This window comes from Pelodiscus sinensis, chromosome 9, assembly GCF_052426305.1.
Source record: "Pelodiscus sinensis isolate ZL-2025 chromosome 9, ASM5242630v1, whole genome shotgun sequence".
In the NCBI taxonomy this organism is placed as follows: domain Eukaryota; kingdom Metazoa; phylum Chordata; order Testudines; family Trionychidae; genus Pelodiscus; species Pelodiscus sinensis.
In genome coordinates, this window is record NC_143060.1 from 63,522,470 (window position 1) to 63,539,305 (window position 16,836).

Here is a 16,836-nt window from a genome sequence, read left to right on the forward strand (position 1 = left end):
TGTGCTGTGCTCTCTTTCATTGAAATATATAGTGAAATGGCACGGAATGGGATGTGTATTTAATTCTTTATGCCAGGTTTTTAGGGAACTGAAAAGAGGGAAAAACCAAATCACTGTGTTTCCCTAGTAACTGCGTATTGGGGATTGTGGCTTCTGCCTCTCACCTAAAGAGAACCACTTTTAAAGTTTAACTTTCCCAAACCCAGTCAGTGTTACAAGCTGTGTGGTTACTCTGAAAATGGAAATATTTGAAAAGCTTTCAAAACATTTTGATTTTCTGAACTTGAGCAACTTTGTCTTGTCAGATGTTTATTTGCTGTTTCATGTTTAGGTTGTCAGGATGCTGTCATGCTGAACATAATATGATTAGCTGGGATTCCAAGAGTACTTTAGTGACTGAGGGTCAGGATAGAAGGGCCTTTCTCATTTTGGAAGGCCTCTGCAGGGAAGAGAATACATTCAACAGTTTTCCATATCTCAGAAATTCGTAAGCTTCAGAGGCATAGCAGAGTTAGTCTAACTGGAAAAAATTAAAAAACAATCAATAGTCTAGCAGCATCATAAAGACTAACAAAACATGTAGATGGTATCATGAGCTTTCGTGGGCACAACCCACTTCAGGTGAAGGGAGTATTAAAGGTCCAGTTGCAAAATAAATAGGAGATGGAGGGGGGAAAAGGGGAGAGAAAGTTAGTGTGTTCATGTTACATGGAGCCGATAGAGAAGGTGCAAATTGTTCTCAAGTACCCATGGTTTGGTTTTTTAAAGTCATTAGGATGTGGAAGGTAGTGTGCTAGGTCCCAAACCTGTAGATGAAGTTAAACATGTGTTGACCCATAACTGAAGTTGCAGGACGCCAGATCTGTGATAATGGCTCATGTTGGAACATGGAAAATGCTAATTGCTACGCCCGTAGCTTTGTTCTCATTTAGAGATTCTCTCTTCCTGTAGACCTGTGAACAAAAAGTTCCAATGCAGTTCTAGTTCAGGACCACTTCTGGCTACTGCAGCCATCTGGGATGAAACAGCTAATACATTGTAAGTGTAGGACAGACCACCCACATCCAGGGGATTATTGATGACTACAATAAGTGGAGCACTGAGGTTCTGCAAATGTCATTTGTAAAACCAGTCTTTCGGGCTGCTTCAGATGTGTGTGTTTCAACTGCTTGGTGTCACTTCCAGCTATTAATGGAGGAGTAATGTGCTATTAATGACTCAGAAGATAGATTAGGATTTTTATAAGAGAATGTGAAGGTTTTTCAGTTGAAGCAAGTTCTTACCTTAATAGGCTTTCACTAGTAAGCACTTAGCTATGTTGAAAACCTAAATTGATTCCCAGGGTGTGTAGTGTGAGTGGACACATGGTGCGCTCAAGATTGGGGTAGGTTAATACTTCTGGAGTTAAGGCGCAAATTACCTTTTTCTGGGAAATTGTAGGGAGATTTTTCAAAGGCCAGTTAAGCACTGAGCTCACTTTTGCGTTGGAAAGTATCTTCCTTCGATGCTCTTTGAAGTGGGTTATGTAAGTGAATTCTTGACCTCTTGGAAACAAACTGAGTGGTCCCAAACCATGGAGTTGCTGGAATAGGGGAGGTCAAGGCTCCCTTCTCAGCTGTTAGCTCTGCTCCCTGCCACCAACCCTTTTGCCCCCAGTCCTGCTGGGGCTGCACTTGCCACTGTGCTGGCCCCGGCCTGGACTATGCTCCCCAGCACCAGCTCCCTGCTGTGCTGGCCCTCGCTATGTCGGCCTCTGAACCTTGCCAGCCAGGGCTCCCTGGTCCAGGAGTATTGGTAGTCCTGCCAAACCAGAGCGTCCCAGACTTTAAGGTTTCAAACTATACTAACTACTGCCATTTTGCACCTATTGCTGCCTTGAAATGCACTTGCTGAAAACCTTTATGGTACCAGTAGTGTCAGAATGCATGGTGCTAGATTATAAACTAGACGGTTTACCTGGCATTGCTGGGGCCCTTCAGGACAGCACATAGGGAGTGCAGTAGTCAGGGCAGGAGCTTGAGGATGGGGGCGGGGGGGGAAATTAGGGCAGGTCTTAGAGGCTTGGGGGAGAGGGTGACCAGGGGCCGCTTCCTGGAGCGGCAAGAGCAGTGCTTGCTTGCTGTTCCTCCTCCCCCTGTGATCATTCTGCTGTATAACTGTCCCTTGCTTTCACAGCCCTCCCTTTCTGTTTGAGAAACAATCGCATTCCACGCACATCCCATTGTCCTGGCACAGCCAAGCCCGACCTTGCTTGAACTTATAAAATGCTGCATGCCAAATTTGGTGGTCCTAGCGTTTACCATTTGAGGAGTTCTTGAACAGACTCACGGGTGGACAGGTGTGTAAACTCTCAAGTATTTAGTCAATTTCAACTGTAGTCCAAACAGCACAGATATGGCTGCTCCCTATCTTGGACTTACAGCAAAGCTGGTTCATTTGTAACCAGCCCTGGAAATGAAGACTACCCAGGAAAAGCTCAAGTGCTGTAGGAAATAGCACTGATGATGCAGAAGATGACAATCACCTGGGTCAGTACTATAAAGCAGTTTCCTCTGTTGAAGGTGATCACCTTCTCTGATCATTAGATCCTAAAGAACTCTTCAGAAGAATAGAGGAGTTAAGTTTTCTGTAGTAGTTTCTCCTATTGAGGTAAAACACTGATTTCAGCTGGATAGTTTACTTCTCCTAAATGTTGTCGTTAGTGTTGTATTTGTATTGCTCCTAGGATATAAAAGGGGGTAGTTGAGCTAATGCCCTTTATTGGACCAATTTCTGTTGGTGGAAGAGACAAACTTTTGATCTTTAGAGTTCAACTAGTTTGGAAAAGATCTGTAGACTAGCTAAAATCCACAATAGGACAGATTCTTAAGCATAGAGAATTCACATTATAGCTATTGTGTAACTGGAGAAATGTTAAACATTTTCTAGATTTTATTCCCAGAAGTAGCTGCTTTTCAGTAGTCGGTGAAGTGATTAAAATTAGTTTGAAAAGCTTCCATCCAAAGAAAAGGATAAATCTGCCATTAGCAGAAATGGACATGTTAATTGTTTTGCTTAAATACCCTTTTCCTGAACACTTTCTTACAGCTTAGTTGAAATCATTTAGTCATTGTCACAGAATTGCTCAAATTAAAAATGGAAATGAACCTCGTAATTCAAGAATAGAAAACGCAAGTCCAGATTCATCTTCTCCAAACTGCTGTCATTGCTGTATCTCAAAGAGAAAAATACTTCCCTACTTCCAGGGTTCCCAAGGCAGCAGTTGCATTTGGGAGTCTTCCAGCAATTTACTCAGAGGAACTGCTTGGTGGAATGGCACCTTCTGTGATACTTGAACACATCTCATAGTTAGTGTTCATGACCTATGCTGTGTAGACTCCTGCTTAGAGCCAAATTAACTCCTCCAGCTCTTGATTCAGGTGCAAGACCCATTCAGGCCTTTTTAAAATGTCTCATTTGCTGTATTTCACTGAGCTAGTAACATTTACGGCCCGAATGTAAATGCTGATGCTAGAGTTAGTGCATTGTAGAGTGTATCTGCGTTTTATAGAGATGATTGACATAGTATTTGAGCAGTTACGCACAGTACGAATTCTAAGGGAAGATGATTCTACTAGAATCCCACATTAAAAGCTGTGTTGGGAATATTTCCTGCAGGTTACATGATTATGTGGCCAAGCATCAGGACATGCCAATACTAAGGTTACATGTGCAACTGTAAATCTGCCCCCTCATTTATGCTTTGATACAATCTAATTACAATTGTAGACTGTCACATTATTTTTCTTACATAAATGTGCATTATTTTGATGATAAATTTTATTCTTATACGTACACTTTTACGTCCAGGCCTGAACAGTAAGTGCCTTTGTACCCCCCCAATCCCAGGGCATAAAAGCCATCCCTCAGTTCCTTCTAATTTGTGGCTGCAACATAGAAACCTTGCAGTTTTTTCTTTGTTCACGACCTGTGTGTGCGCATTTAGGTGGCAAAGCAATTGTTTTTTTTCTACTCTATTTGGCTAGATATTAAAATACCTCTTTATTTGTTATTGATTTCCCTGGTGCTAGGATTTATTACTACCACAAAACAAGTCCCTAGGATTCAAAATTTGGCCCTTCTTTTATGCACCTGTTCCACTTAATAACAGGAACTCAAGTTGCCTCTTTCATCTATGAGAGAGGCATATCTCTGATAGACACTCAGTCTGTTTGTCTTAAACTTTCTCCTGGAGAGTGTCATGAGAATCTGTTACCGGTGGAAAGGACCTATCAGGCCTGAATAGGGTTCCGCAGATAATGCTCCCATGAGCTGCTGACTTGTGACTGAAACCATCAACTAAGATTTTTCCCAGCTTCCTCCCTCCCCCCCCCCCCCCCCCCGGACTTCTCTCTTGAGCTCTTGTTAAGTAGCAGCTCATGTAAGATGACGAGGGATCCAAGAATTGAACTGTGCTAACTGACACACCTTGAAAAAGATCAGTTCTGCAGGTGAAAGCTTCCATTCACCTAATCCTATGTCTCTTCACTATACTAGGTTTCAGGATCAAGGAAGAAAAGTGATCACTTTACCCAAACCGGAGAAGTAGCGTTCATGGAAGCTATATTAGATTCTGCGTCAGCCAGGGTATATCCATCATAGGAGAGATTCAAGACTATAGTAGACTTAATGAACCAGTTATAAGCTCGCCCACCCTGACAAGAAAAAATTATCACTATGTTTAGAATTCAGAGGTGCAATATATCTAAGCATAAGCAAGGGATCTCCAAACAGCTTAGTTCGAGTTAGCGCTAAAGGACATGCATATGTAGTCATTATTATCACCATTTGGAACCTAAACCTGCAACTCATTTGTGAGTGTATATTTACCTGCTTTAATCTTGTGAATAACTTTTTTTTCCTAGTTAGTCTTTAGGTTTATTACAGGATTGGTTACAAACATTCTTTGGTAAGCTGTCTAAGCTTAACCTGATGTAAGTAGCTGGTCCTTTGAGGGCAGGGTAACCTTATAGACTAGACTCATAGACTTTAAGGTCAGAAGGGACCATTATGATCATCTCTTCTGACCCCCTGCACAACGCAGGCCACAGAATCTCACCCACCCACTCCTGGAATAATCCTCTCACCTATATCTCAGATATTGAAGTCCTCAAATGATGGTTTGAAGACCCTAAGATACAGAGAGTCCTCCAGCAAGTGATCTGTGCCCCATGCTACAGAGGAAGGCGAAAAACCTGCATGGCCTCTGCTAATCTACCCTGGAGGAAAATTCCTTTCCGATCCCAAATGTGGCGATCAGCTGAACCCTGAGCATGTGGGCAAGACTCACCAGCCAGACACCCAGGAAAAAGTTTTCTACAGTAACTCCTATCATCCCACCATTGGCCTATTTACCACCAATAGTGAAAGGTCAATTAGTTGCCAAGATCATGTTATCCCATCAAACCATCCCCTTGGTATTGTGTGGGGATTTTTTGTGTGTTTGGGTTGGTTTTTTGTTTTTTTGTGTGTGTGGTGGTGGTGGTGTGTGTGTGTGTGTTTGGTACGAGAGGCCATCTGCCACAAAAGCAGGCTTGCTTAGGTGGCGAGAGAGACCGTAGTGTCCAAGGGGACTGTCTGCAACTCAGCTGAGACGGTTTCAGTTCTTGAAGAGCTCGCACTTGATACTTGATGAGTGAAATCTAATTATAGAACATGCAACCCATTTGGGGGGTTGTACCCTAGTTTCTAACCGTCTGGCGTAAGGTTTGCACCCTTGTTTGTGAACCATGCCAGACAGCCTGTCTGTCCGTCGGACAAGAAATCACTGTTTGAATTTGTTTTTTATGAGAAAATCCTCTGCGGATCCAGAGTCAAAAGTCAAAGAGTGACGAGAGTTCCACCCACAAAACCCTACGTTTCTTTCCCCGCCCATGTGAGCCCTTGCCCCAGCAGATGAAGATCTCTAATGCTGTACGTCTGTCTCTTCCCTCTTAATATGAGACAAGTGACTTAGTGGAGATTTTATGGGCTGCTGTGTCAAAAGCTTCAGTCAGTCAATAAAAAATGTCCCCAGTGTGTAAAGACCATTATCCATAGCCTGATGAATGTCATCTGTAACCTCAAGCCATAGGGAGTCTATTGAATGTGAAGGTTAAAAACCAGTCTGGCAGTTCCCATCACAGCTGCTATTCCCTTCATCTACTCAGCAGAGGGAGATACAGATACATACAGAAATGGTAATGTTCAGCCACACTTAGAAATGCAGTGAATTTGGAACTAGTGAAAGAAACACCAATGAATGGAACAAGGCGTTGGTGTGATGTCATTTTCTCTCTGGTGTAACCCAGACATTTGGTTATTGTCCTGTGGGAAGGTCGGGGGAATAGCGCAATGTGTTCTTAGTTTATAAGTGTAATACGTTTCTTCTCTGCTCAGTATAAATGTTTTGTTGAACTGTCACGGTTAAAAAGCCACTTGCTTCCCAACTACATTAAACCCAGCTTATATGGGCTATATAGCAGCCCTTGCTTGCATGACTCCTGTTTCGGTTTCCACTAGGAGAAAGGTGTCTTGTATTGTTGGGTTTTTTAATCACAACCGGGCGATAGCTGCTCTTCCCTTTCCTGTTGGTAATATAAGGCATGAAGCTTCCCCTCTCCCTCCCCCCCCCAAAAGCGCTGTCTGAGTGCTGTGAAATTATATCTCTGCCTCTCACTTTTATTCCAGGCAGGGATGTTACTTCTAAACATTTAAGTTTTTTCCTTTTTCTATCGAGCAGTATGGCATTCATGCTCAGCCTACCTGCAAACAGGAGCCTTTGGCCAAACTGTTAATGTTCATATTCTGCTAGTCCATCATTTGATGCATGTTCAACAAAAATCCATTGTTTGACCAAGCTTTCCCATGAGGGGATTGCCACTATAACAAAATAGGAACGGCCATACAGGATCAGACCAGTGGTCCATCTAGTCCAGTGTCCTGTCTTCTGATGGTGACCAATGCCAGCTGCCCCAGAGGGAGTGAACAGATGTATCCAGTGGTCCCCAACGTGGTGCCCACAGGCCATTTCTGTGCGCTCACCAAGTGATCGGGGCCGGCCCCGCCCCAGGCGCGTGGCGCATGGGTGCTGCCGGCTCCTGGGCACGCGGTGTATGGGTGTCCCCGCCCCTGGGCAAACGGCACAGGAGCAGTGTGGCCCCAGGCGCGCGGCCGGCCCCGAGCATGCAGCGCATGGGCTGTTCTGACCCCGGGTGCGCGGTATATGGGTGGCCCTGCCCCTGGGTGTGTGGCACAGGAGCGGCCCCGGGCGCATGGCATATGGACAGCCCCACCCCTGGGCGTGCAGCACAGGACCGGAGCTGGCCCTGCGAGTGCGGCGCATGGGTGGCGCTGGCACCGGGTACACGATGTATGAGTGGTCCCATCTCCAGGCACATGCACAGCCCCGCCCCCGGGTGCCCGGTGTGTGAGTGGCCCCGCCCCTGGTCGCCCGGCAACCCTGAAGGGTTGGGGACCACTGGATTAGGCAATCAATAGATCCACTCCCTGTCGCTCATGCTCAACTTTTGGCAAACAGAGGCTTGGAACATCATCCTGGCTAATAGCCATTAGAGGACAGGTCCTCTCTGAATTTATCTAGCTCTCTTTTGAATCCTGTTAGTCTTGGCCTTCACAACATCCTCTGGCAAGGAGTTCCACAGGTTGACTATGCGTTGCGTGAAGAAATTCTTCCTTTTGTTTTGAACCTGCTACTTGGTAATTTCATTTGGGGCCTCCAGTTTTTGTGTTGTAAGGAGGAGCGAATAGCACTTTATCTACTCTCCCTATACCAGTTGTGATTTTTTTTAGACCTCTGTCATATCCCGCTGTATTGGGATGTGACTCTCTGCTACTGTATCTCCTGCTGGCCATTGTAGGAATTGGTTCCGTCCTTCTGCAGGGTGCCCTCCTCTGGTGGTGTATCGTTGCCATCGCTCCTGCTCCAAGTCTCTGGAGCTCCAAGGGTTGCAGTGTCTGCTTCAGGCCATAGCCCTCTGGCTGTTCCCCCGCCCCCCCCCCCCCCCCCGAAGGAAACAGCAGTCCTCTGCCCAACCAGTGGCCAACTGCAGCTTTCGCTGGCCATTCCCCTTGATGGCATGTGGGGCAAAGGGAGGGAGGCTCAGGTAGCCTGCTACTTGAGGTCCCAAACCAGGGACCTTATAGCTGGCAGCCACTCCTCCAGCCCCTCAATCCACTTCCAGTCTCCTCTTCTGTGCCTTTCTGTCAAGGCCTTAGTCTGGCAGCCATCGTCTGGCAGCCATCATCAGCCTGGAGCTCCCCCCACATCCTGCCAAGCACTGATCTGTCCAGGCTGGGGAGAAAAAGGTAGCATTAATTACTTAAGCTTCTGCAGGTAATGTTTTAATACATTTAATTGACTAGGTTTCCACACGGCCAGCCTCTCTGGAACAGAGTGCTTCTCTTCGTACCTCCAGAATGAGTGCCTCTGAAAAGAACAGAGTGAAAATTCAAGAAATGTTGACTTCCCGTCTGGCATTTGTGATTTTATTATTGTTGTCTCCCAGGATAACATGACCGGAGATGGGGTGGGGGGGAATCGCAGCTGACTCATTTGGACTGGGTTTCCCTTACCTCTGATTAAAATCACTTATAACGGCTGACCCAATGACAGATGCAAAAGATTAGGCTTCCCCACATATCTCTAGGGGTTGCTACTTTCATGCTATCTGTGACTGGAATGAAACCAGGCAGCCATTGTCCAAACTTGAAATTCAGTTGATGGAGACTTGCATAAATGGCATTTAAAAAGCCAATAATCAGACCACATTAAGCTGAGTTTAGTACCATTGAATACTCCTGGTTTAATGTTCTCCAAACACTCCACATTCGTTCCACCTCTCCTCATGAAGAGAATTCCGGGAAAGTGACCACTGGTTTATTTGTTTTTTGTTTTTTCCACAGTAGTTACAATAAACAAAAAATCCAGAAAGAGGCTCTTAAATTGACCGGTTGCCATATTTGCATTTTGGGCACTTTCCTTCAATCCACATATTCCAATTACCTAGGCACAACAGACTGGGAAGGTGCAAAGAAGCATATGGTCTAATAAAAGCGCCACTTAGGTATAATCTGAGCGCTAATCATTCAGAAAGAGACATTCAAAATATTAATATCTGTTAGGAAATGCTTTGTGATGCTGTTTTGTGGGTTACAAATGAAACTTTTATACCAGAAGGCTCTACCAGCCTGTGGGCTGGTTCTTGCTCACAGGGATCATTATTGAGGCCCTAACCTAATTATAACATTAATATGAAGAGGTGCTATTCCTTAGAATTAAAATTTACTCTCGCAATATTGGAATTATCTTAATATGCCCAGTTGCTCTCCTCTCCGTAAATTCGGCAAGGTGGAAGTGAGCAAATAAGCAGCAGAACTAAAAACTATTGCCAGATAAAAGCTATAGTCTGTGTCTGCTCAAGCTTCAGTTGTTTTGGTGGGAGAAACTCCTGTGGATCCAGAGGCATGCATGGCCCTACCTTTGTGGATCCAGACTGTAGTTAAAATTATAACGTGGCTCTTGCACAGAATGAAATTCACAATCATGTGCATGGTTGGTGCAAATCCAAATCCAAAAAGTGCTTTGAGAAGAGTGGTACTAACAGATCAGTTACTTCCTGCTTCTAGTACGGTCAGCCAGCTACTTAAAGCATGAACCAAAACACTATACTCTTGACCCACCATGTATGAAAATTGCAGCTAACTTTGCTCTATTCCAAACGTCTAGTAGTTGCATAGGAACTGATATCCTATCCTATGACGCTCTCCACAAACCGGTATCTTTTCTTGAATTTGATTTTTCACCTGTCTAACTTCATGCACGCTAGGCAACACACAACCTATATTCCTAACTGCAGACTTAATGTGTACCTAACTGTAAACAACTTTGAAAAACAATTTAAATAAACAGTTACTTATTGCTTCTTGAAATTAATGTAGAATGTATATAAAAACTTGAAAAGAATGAATTTGAATTCTTCCACCCTTTCCAGAAGTGGAGACTGAAATGAAAGGTTTGCAATTGCCCAATGTTTAATCAAGGCTGTATTAGAATGCTAATGGTGGTAGTGATAAAGTAGTTGATCTGGAAAGTGAGCATTACTTTGAGTTTCTGATGACAAGTTATTCTGGCCTTCAATTTGTGTGCATCACAACTCTAGATGTTCCAGAATTCAGGGAAATGTACGAAACTGCTCAGACATTACCCATTCTTCTCTAACCTGTAATACAAAAGAAACTGCTTCTAAGGTTGCCACTACCTGCTAAATATGTACTTTGTAGTGAGAATGAGAATAGTAGAATGAGAGGCTTCATGGTCAGCTGTCACCTTTACATCAAACCTCAAAACATAGGCTATCAAAAGGGGGGTTGGTGGTCTTTGAACACTTTGAAGAAATATTATTTAATATAGTGATGCAGGCGCTGAGACTTTTCCAATAACCGTAGCTGACCTTGGCTGCTCGTTTTGCCTTCTGAGACAATTAAAGGAAAACTGTTGTGTAGCGTGACCTAGCTCAAAAACCTGAAGCCTTTTTAGAAGTGAGCAGCAGGGAAGCTGCTTCCAGTCACGTTCAAGTCAACAGGAAGTCCTACAGTGTCTTAAGATAATACGGTTGATATAGTAACCCAGAGTAGGGCAAAGCATTTGTATAGCTCAAGCAAATCAGAGTGCATAAGAAATAAGGTGATAAGGAGCTTGGTGTTTGAGTGGCATTACACAGAAGGCTTTTTTTTTTGGCTGTAAAAAAGTAGATTCAAGGTTGAACTTGATGTCAGTCAGGTCTGGGGCAAAACCTTTGTGTTCATGTGCGTTGCAGTATGGTGGCAAAATTCCACAGAGACTTTGTAATTCCAGTGTTGGTGACTAAGAAAAAAACGAAAGGCAAATAGCAGCCAAAGTCAGAATTGAAGCATGCATTATAGAGCTGTACCAAAAGCTGAGGTTTTAGAGCTGGGGGTTCAGGACACAGAGTTTGGGGGGGGGGGGAGGAGAAGGGTTCACGTGGAAAGCAGCGTTCAATGTTTTTTGGCGCGCTGCTTCGCTTTCATGATTGCTGGGCTTTAACAGAAGTGTGCTAGGAGTCTAACCAATGACAGAGGGGAATGCCAGAAATGCTGCCAGTTGTGGACAATTCTCAGTTCATTATCATTCACTGGGAGAGTTGTCTTGCTGGGATACCTGAAATTTTTATTTTTCTCCTTTTGGGTGGTTTTAAAGATCTCTTCTTTTCTTAGCAGATGGCATTTTTATCTTGTGTTGTGACCGCCCATATGGCCTAAAAGAGAGTCTCTCTAATTGTAAAATGTGACCACCTGTTCTGATTTTAATGAATGCAATGAGCATTAGTCTTGATATATCTACTTAAAAATAGCTGCTTGAGTTTCATTTAAAAAAAAAACCCCAAAACCTTGGCTGGGTACGAATCCTTTCACTGACGAAATAAGCAATTAATAATTAAGTGGCTAATTTTAGAACCCGGCAGCCTAGCTGTTCTCTTGGACTCTCGCTGATCCAAGCAGGCAATGATTGATTGTCCTGCCAACATAGATAGGCACTTGGTGCTGGGGCCAGATGCCTGAACACTTGGAGTTGTTTATTGCAGTGTTCAGAAGGTGAGCGCCACTTCACATCTTACCAGAGCAAATGGAGGCCACCTCCTGTCTGTTCATCCAGGTGCTTATTCATTCCATTTCCCTCCCCACCCACGCCTCCCCCCATCGCCACCTGAAGTATGAAATCTGCAGCACGCCGAAGGGGTCTTCCATTTTAGATAAGGACTGTCCAGCTGGAGAGGAGGCTGATCCCAAATTAAAATAGCTTTAAAACAGCTTATACAGTAACAAGTTCCTCACAGAAGACTTGTTGGAAGCACCTCGTTTGTTAAAGTAGCTGCAGCCAATTCACGGCTTCAGAGCTGCCAAATCATGCAGGTTTGCCAGAGTACAGTACGCCAGAGTACCATATGTAGGCTGAGATTTTTCAAAGGAGCCAAAGGGAGTTAAGCACCCACATTCCAGTAGTGGGATTCGAGCGCTTCAGTCTCCTAGGCACTTCAGAAAGTCTCTCCTTTCACTGAGTGAACTGGTGCATCGTTTCATCCGGTAGTAGATTACAGTATTAAAAATGAAGGGATGACCTGGGGTTTGGATGAATAGTGGGCTAATATTTTATTGTAATAGAAACAGTAGTTCTCAAGAGAGAGCTGCCAAAAGCTAAGGCAGCCTTTCAAACGGTTTGAATGGCAGTGGCGGTGGGGCAAAGAGTTGAATTTCAGCACAGCAGGAATTGCGCTGGAATCGTGTCAAGCAGCGACTTGGTGGGCAGAACACAAAATGACTGCTTTGAAGCTTTTGCAATATACACAGACAGGGTTTGAAAAAGAGACGGGGAAACCTCTTTCCCAAAAACTTTGTGTTGACCTACCGAGAGAACACGAATCACAAAGGGTGCTGGATGTAAAAGGACATGACTACCTATTTCTCATTTTATTTAAGCTGTGCTTGACAGAACCACCTCTATAGCCACAGACAAATGATTTATCTGCTTCTCCAGGTAAAAAGCTGCCTTTGCTTAATCAGTGGCAGTTTTTATGACCGTAACTTAATAGGTTTAAATCCTGATCTCTCTAACCTCTTGGGATTTCTAGACAATCTGGGTGTCATTTTTAAGACTCTTAATACTGTCTTGAAATTCCAAGAGTAACAAACTTATTCAGTTTCTGTACCTGGCATTAAAACCCATTTAAATGTACTCTTAATACACCCCAACGGGAGGGGGGTTGATTTGTTGGGAGGATAACGAAAGGCGTATCAAGCTAAATATGTATTTTCCCCCTTAGGTGGGGATGGGATTTTTAATTTTCACACACATCCCACATCCCTGGTTTTAATAATACTAATGGTTGGTTAAATTCTGCATAAATGAAAAAAGGGGAAGGAAGGAGCTGATCTTGCTGGACAGAAGAGACGGACTGGTGTATTCTAGAGTTTGGGTCAGCTGGGTTTTTCCCTATTCTTTTCTGAGAATTGAGTTTTAGCTGCTCTGAAATGTTAAATGCAGAGCTACTTGTACATAGTGTGGCAGTGCAGCACATCTGTGAAATAGTTCTTAAAAGAAGTTGGAATCCAGACACTTTTCCCTCCTTGACCAACAGGCCGATTCTCTCCATTAGAAATGAAGGTGGTGGGAGAGAAAGGAAGCAAATGGAGTCCATTTTGGATAAACACGAAAATCTAGCCCATGCTCTCCACATTGCAAATTCAGCAGCAGACTGAGTCTCCCACCAGTTCTCTGGAACAAACTGCTAGCTAACAAGCTTCACTTACGCCAGAGACAAGGAGTCCTTAGACTTGATTTCTGGGCTTCTTCCTGTGCACTTCAGCACTTTGTGCTGTTTTTCATGTCTCTGATTTTGAGCTGATTGATTAGATATGAGATGCATATCACCACCTCCTAATAGGTTTTGCTTCTGTACCCTCTCTTCTCCCCTTGTCTCTAGATCACTGTGTTCACTACTATGATCTTCGCAACACTAAGCAGCCAATCATGGTGTTCAAAGGGCATCGCAAGGCAGTCTCCTATGCAAAGTTTGTGAGTGGGGAAGAAATTGTCTCTGCGTAAGTATTTCCTTCCACAGGGTCTAGAATCATGGTAGTTACAGACTAAGATCTTGTAAGCATCATTCTCGACTGTTATGCTTGTGTGGGTGAGTGTATAGCATGTACTTGTAAATTGTCATTCTGTTAAACAGCAGACTGCTGTGCTTTGTAGAACAAATAGATGAATCTTCTCGAAAGCCTTGAGTGCAAATTTAACTTGGGTCAGAAATAAAGGCACTGACGGGCTAAGTTTAGTGGACACTTCTCCATATTGGAAACCATACCAGTTTTACACATCCTGATTAAACCAGTGTTTTTCTTACTTAGGTCATAGGGCCGGAACAGAATGGGATGTTTAAGTCCTGAGGTGTATAAATGCTAGTTCAATGCTAGAATGTATAGCATACATCAGGTCAGTCGCTTATTGACGGTTGTATGAGGGAAGCTTTCCAGTGATGTCCGATTTTAATCGGTTCCATTCTCACCTCCCTTTCCTCAGCATTACTGCTCTCTAAAAGATGCGCACGTATTTTTAGAGCCCCTGCTTTTGGTTGAACTGAATGCTGTGTAGAAATGAAGCATTTTGGGAAAGTGAAAGGCAGGAACTGTTGTAGATAAGTGACCAGCTGGCAGGCCGTACGTGGGGCATGTAAGGACGAAATGGCACCACCTTGCTTGAGAGCTCGCTATGTGAGTGTTTATTCCACAATCCTGGGAGGGATATTGATAGAGCTGTCAGCCTCTGATAAGGCAACACCAGCGTTGCAGGTATTGTGCATGCAAAGCTGGGACTTCTCCTTCCACTCTGAGCTGGAATTAATTTGTAACAAGTAGGTTGCTTTTGTTTATAGCTTTCCAGCGTTTGGGAGAGGAGATGATTGTAGGGTTTGAGTACCAAAGATGAGCAGCTTTAATCCAAAATATACAAATACAATTCTTTTTATTTCCAACTCAAGCCATGTCATAGATGGTATTGATTGGTTCAGCCTTGTTAAGTTAGGCTTTGACCACCTCCGGCAGTGTTCAGAACTACCTAATGTTTAGCAGGGTGCATTGATCATGGTGCTGATTTACAGACACTTCAATTTGACAGAGCAGTGTATTCGGGGTAATTTTTTTTTGAGAGGATATAAAATGGAGGAGTGTAAGAGAGGGGATCAGTGGTCTTTTTCTTTCCCTGCTGTGTGGTGGTAGTGTCCGTAAACTTTAGGACACTAAAACACAAAGGTTAAGTGCCTATCTACGAAGACCTTCTTGATGGGTCTGATTGTGCAAGCCAGCAGAAGTCTGACAATTTAGGAGGCAGCATTGTGTCGGTAACTCTTCTAGATGGGCCCTGAAGACATGTTAAGTGCTTTTTAACAGCTTTTGTCTACAGGAGTATGTTGATTTAGCATATGCCTACTGGATTGGCATGTTACACTCTTGCGAGTGAGTTAGGAGTTTAGTGCTAATAAAACCTTTATGGTACATCATGGAGTCTTCATTTACCACTTACACTTAACTCTGATTTTTTTTTAACTGCAGTATTGCTTTTTTCTTATCCAGCTGCTTGGCATTATTACCCCAAGTCTCACCATTTCAGGACTCTGAAGAGAAGAGGAATTGTAATGTGTTTTTAGAAACCACCCAAATGTTCTGTTCACTGTAACAAACGGAATCATAGAACGCTAGAACTGGAAGGGACCTCGAGAGGTCATGGAGTCCAGTCCTCTGCCCCCCCTGCAGGACCCAGTACTGTCTAGACCATCCCTGGTAGATGTCTGTCTTAACCTGCTCTTAAATATCTCCAGAGATGGAGATTCCACAACCTCCTTAGGCAACTTATTCCAGTGTTTAACCACCCTGACAGTTAGGAAGTTTTCCTAATGTCCAACTTACTTTCCTTGCTGCAGTTTAAGCCCATTGCTTCTTGTCCTATCCTCAGAGGCCAAGGAGAACAACTTGTCTCCCTCCTCCTTGTTGACACCCTTTTAAATACCTGAAGACGGCTATCATGTCCCCATTGTCTTCTCCTTTCCGAAATAAACAAGCCCAATTCTTTCAGTCTTCCTTCATCGGTTATGTTCTCTAGGCCGTTCATCATTTTTGTTGCTTTTCTCTGGACCTTCTCCAATTTCTCCACATCTTTCTTGAAATGTGGTGCCCAGAACTGGACACACTATTCCAGCTGAGGCCTAATTAGCGCAAAATAGAATGGAAGAATGACTTCTCGTGTGTTGCTTGCAACACTCCTCTTAATGCATCCTAGAATCATATTTGCTCTTTTTCCAACAGCCTCACACTGTTGGCTCATGTTTAGCTTGTACTCCGCTATATGATCCCTAGGTCCCTTTCTGCAGTGCTCCTTTCTACACCGTTGCTTCCCATTCTGTGCTTGTGAAACTGATTGTTCCTTCCTAAGTGGAGTACTTTGCATTTGTTCTTATTAAACTTCATCCTGTTTACCTCAGACCATTTCTCCAGTTTGTCCAGATCATTTTGAATTATGACCCTAGCCTCCAAAGCAGTTGCAACCCCTCTCAGCTTGGTATCATCTATAATGTTTTAGGACTTAGTGGATCCAGAAGTAATTTTACCCTTTTGCTGTTCTTACCTTCTTATCTACCTCCTCTCTGATTGAATTAGCGCTGGTGTAACACTCCCATATCTGTATCCCTTTTTTTTTCACTTCATGCATCTGATGGAGAGTTGCCACTCATGAAAGTTTATGCCATTATAAGACTGTTAGTCTTTAAGGTCCCACTGGACTTTGTTGTTTTTGCTGAAACAGACGTAAGGGGCTATCTCTCTGAAGCTTGTGGGATAGTTTTTTGTGCAGCCTAGACACCCATTTGACAGGCTGTACCGTAATGTGATACTTGCACTAGTTCAGTTTGAGCAAGACATGAAATCCGGTATCGAGTGTGCTGTGTGAGGGTTGTAAGTGCCTCACTAAGGGATCACAGTTCAAACTGGGACCGTTTATGGAGGCATTCTGACTCTGCGGTCTGATTTTTAGGTCAACGGACAGCCAGCTGAAGCTGTGGAACGTAGGGAAACCTCACTGCCTGCGCTCCTTCAAGGGTCACATCAATGAGAAGAATTTTGTAGGTCTGGCATCCAACGGCGATTACATTGCCTGTGGTGAGTCCAGCCGCCACCTAAAGAAATGACTGTATGGCTCCTCAGCTTGCTTTGCTTATAATGAGAAGTATG

General features: G+C 43.8%; 1 protein-coding gene across 2 annotated transcripts in view; it reads left to right on the forward strand.

Moving 5' to 3' along the window:
• COP1 (COP1 E3 ubiquitin ligase) overlaps window positions 1–16,836 on the forward strand; it is a 146,132-nt gene that overhangs the window by 90,178 nt on the left and 39,118 nt on the right. For both annotated transcript variants that reach the window (XM_075936898.2, XM_075936899.2), the window contains exons 16-17: window positions 13,539–13,656; window positions 16,640–16,764. In XM_075936898.2, coding sequence (XP_075793013.1) covers window positions 13,539–13,656; window positions 16,640–16,764 — 243 coding nt within the window. The remainder of the gene's footprint in view (window positions 1–13,538; window positions 13,657–16,639; window positions 16,765–16,836) is intronic.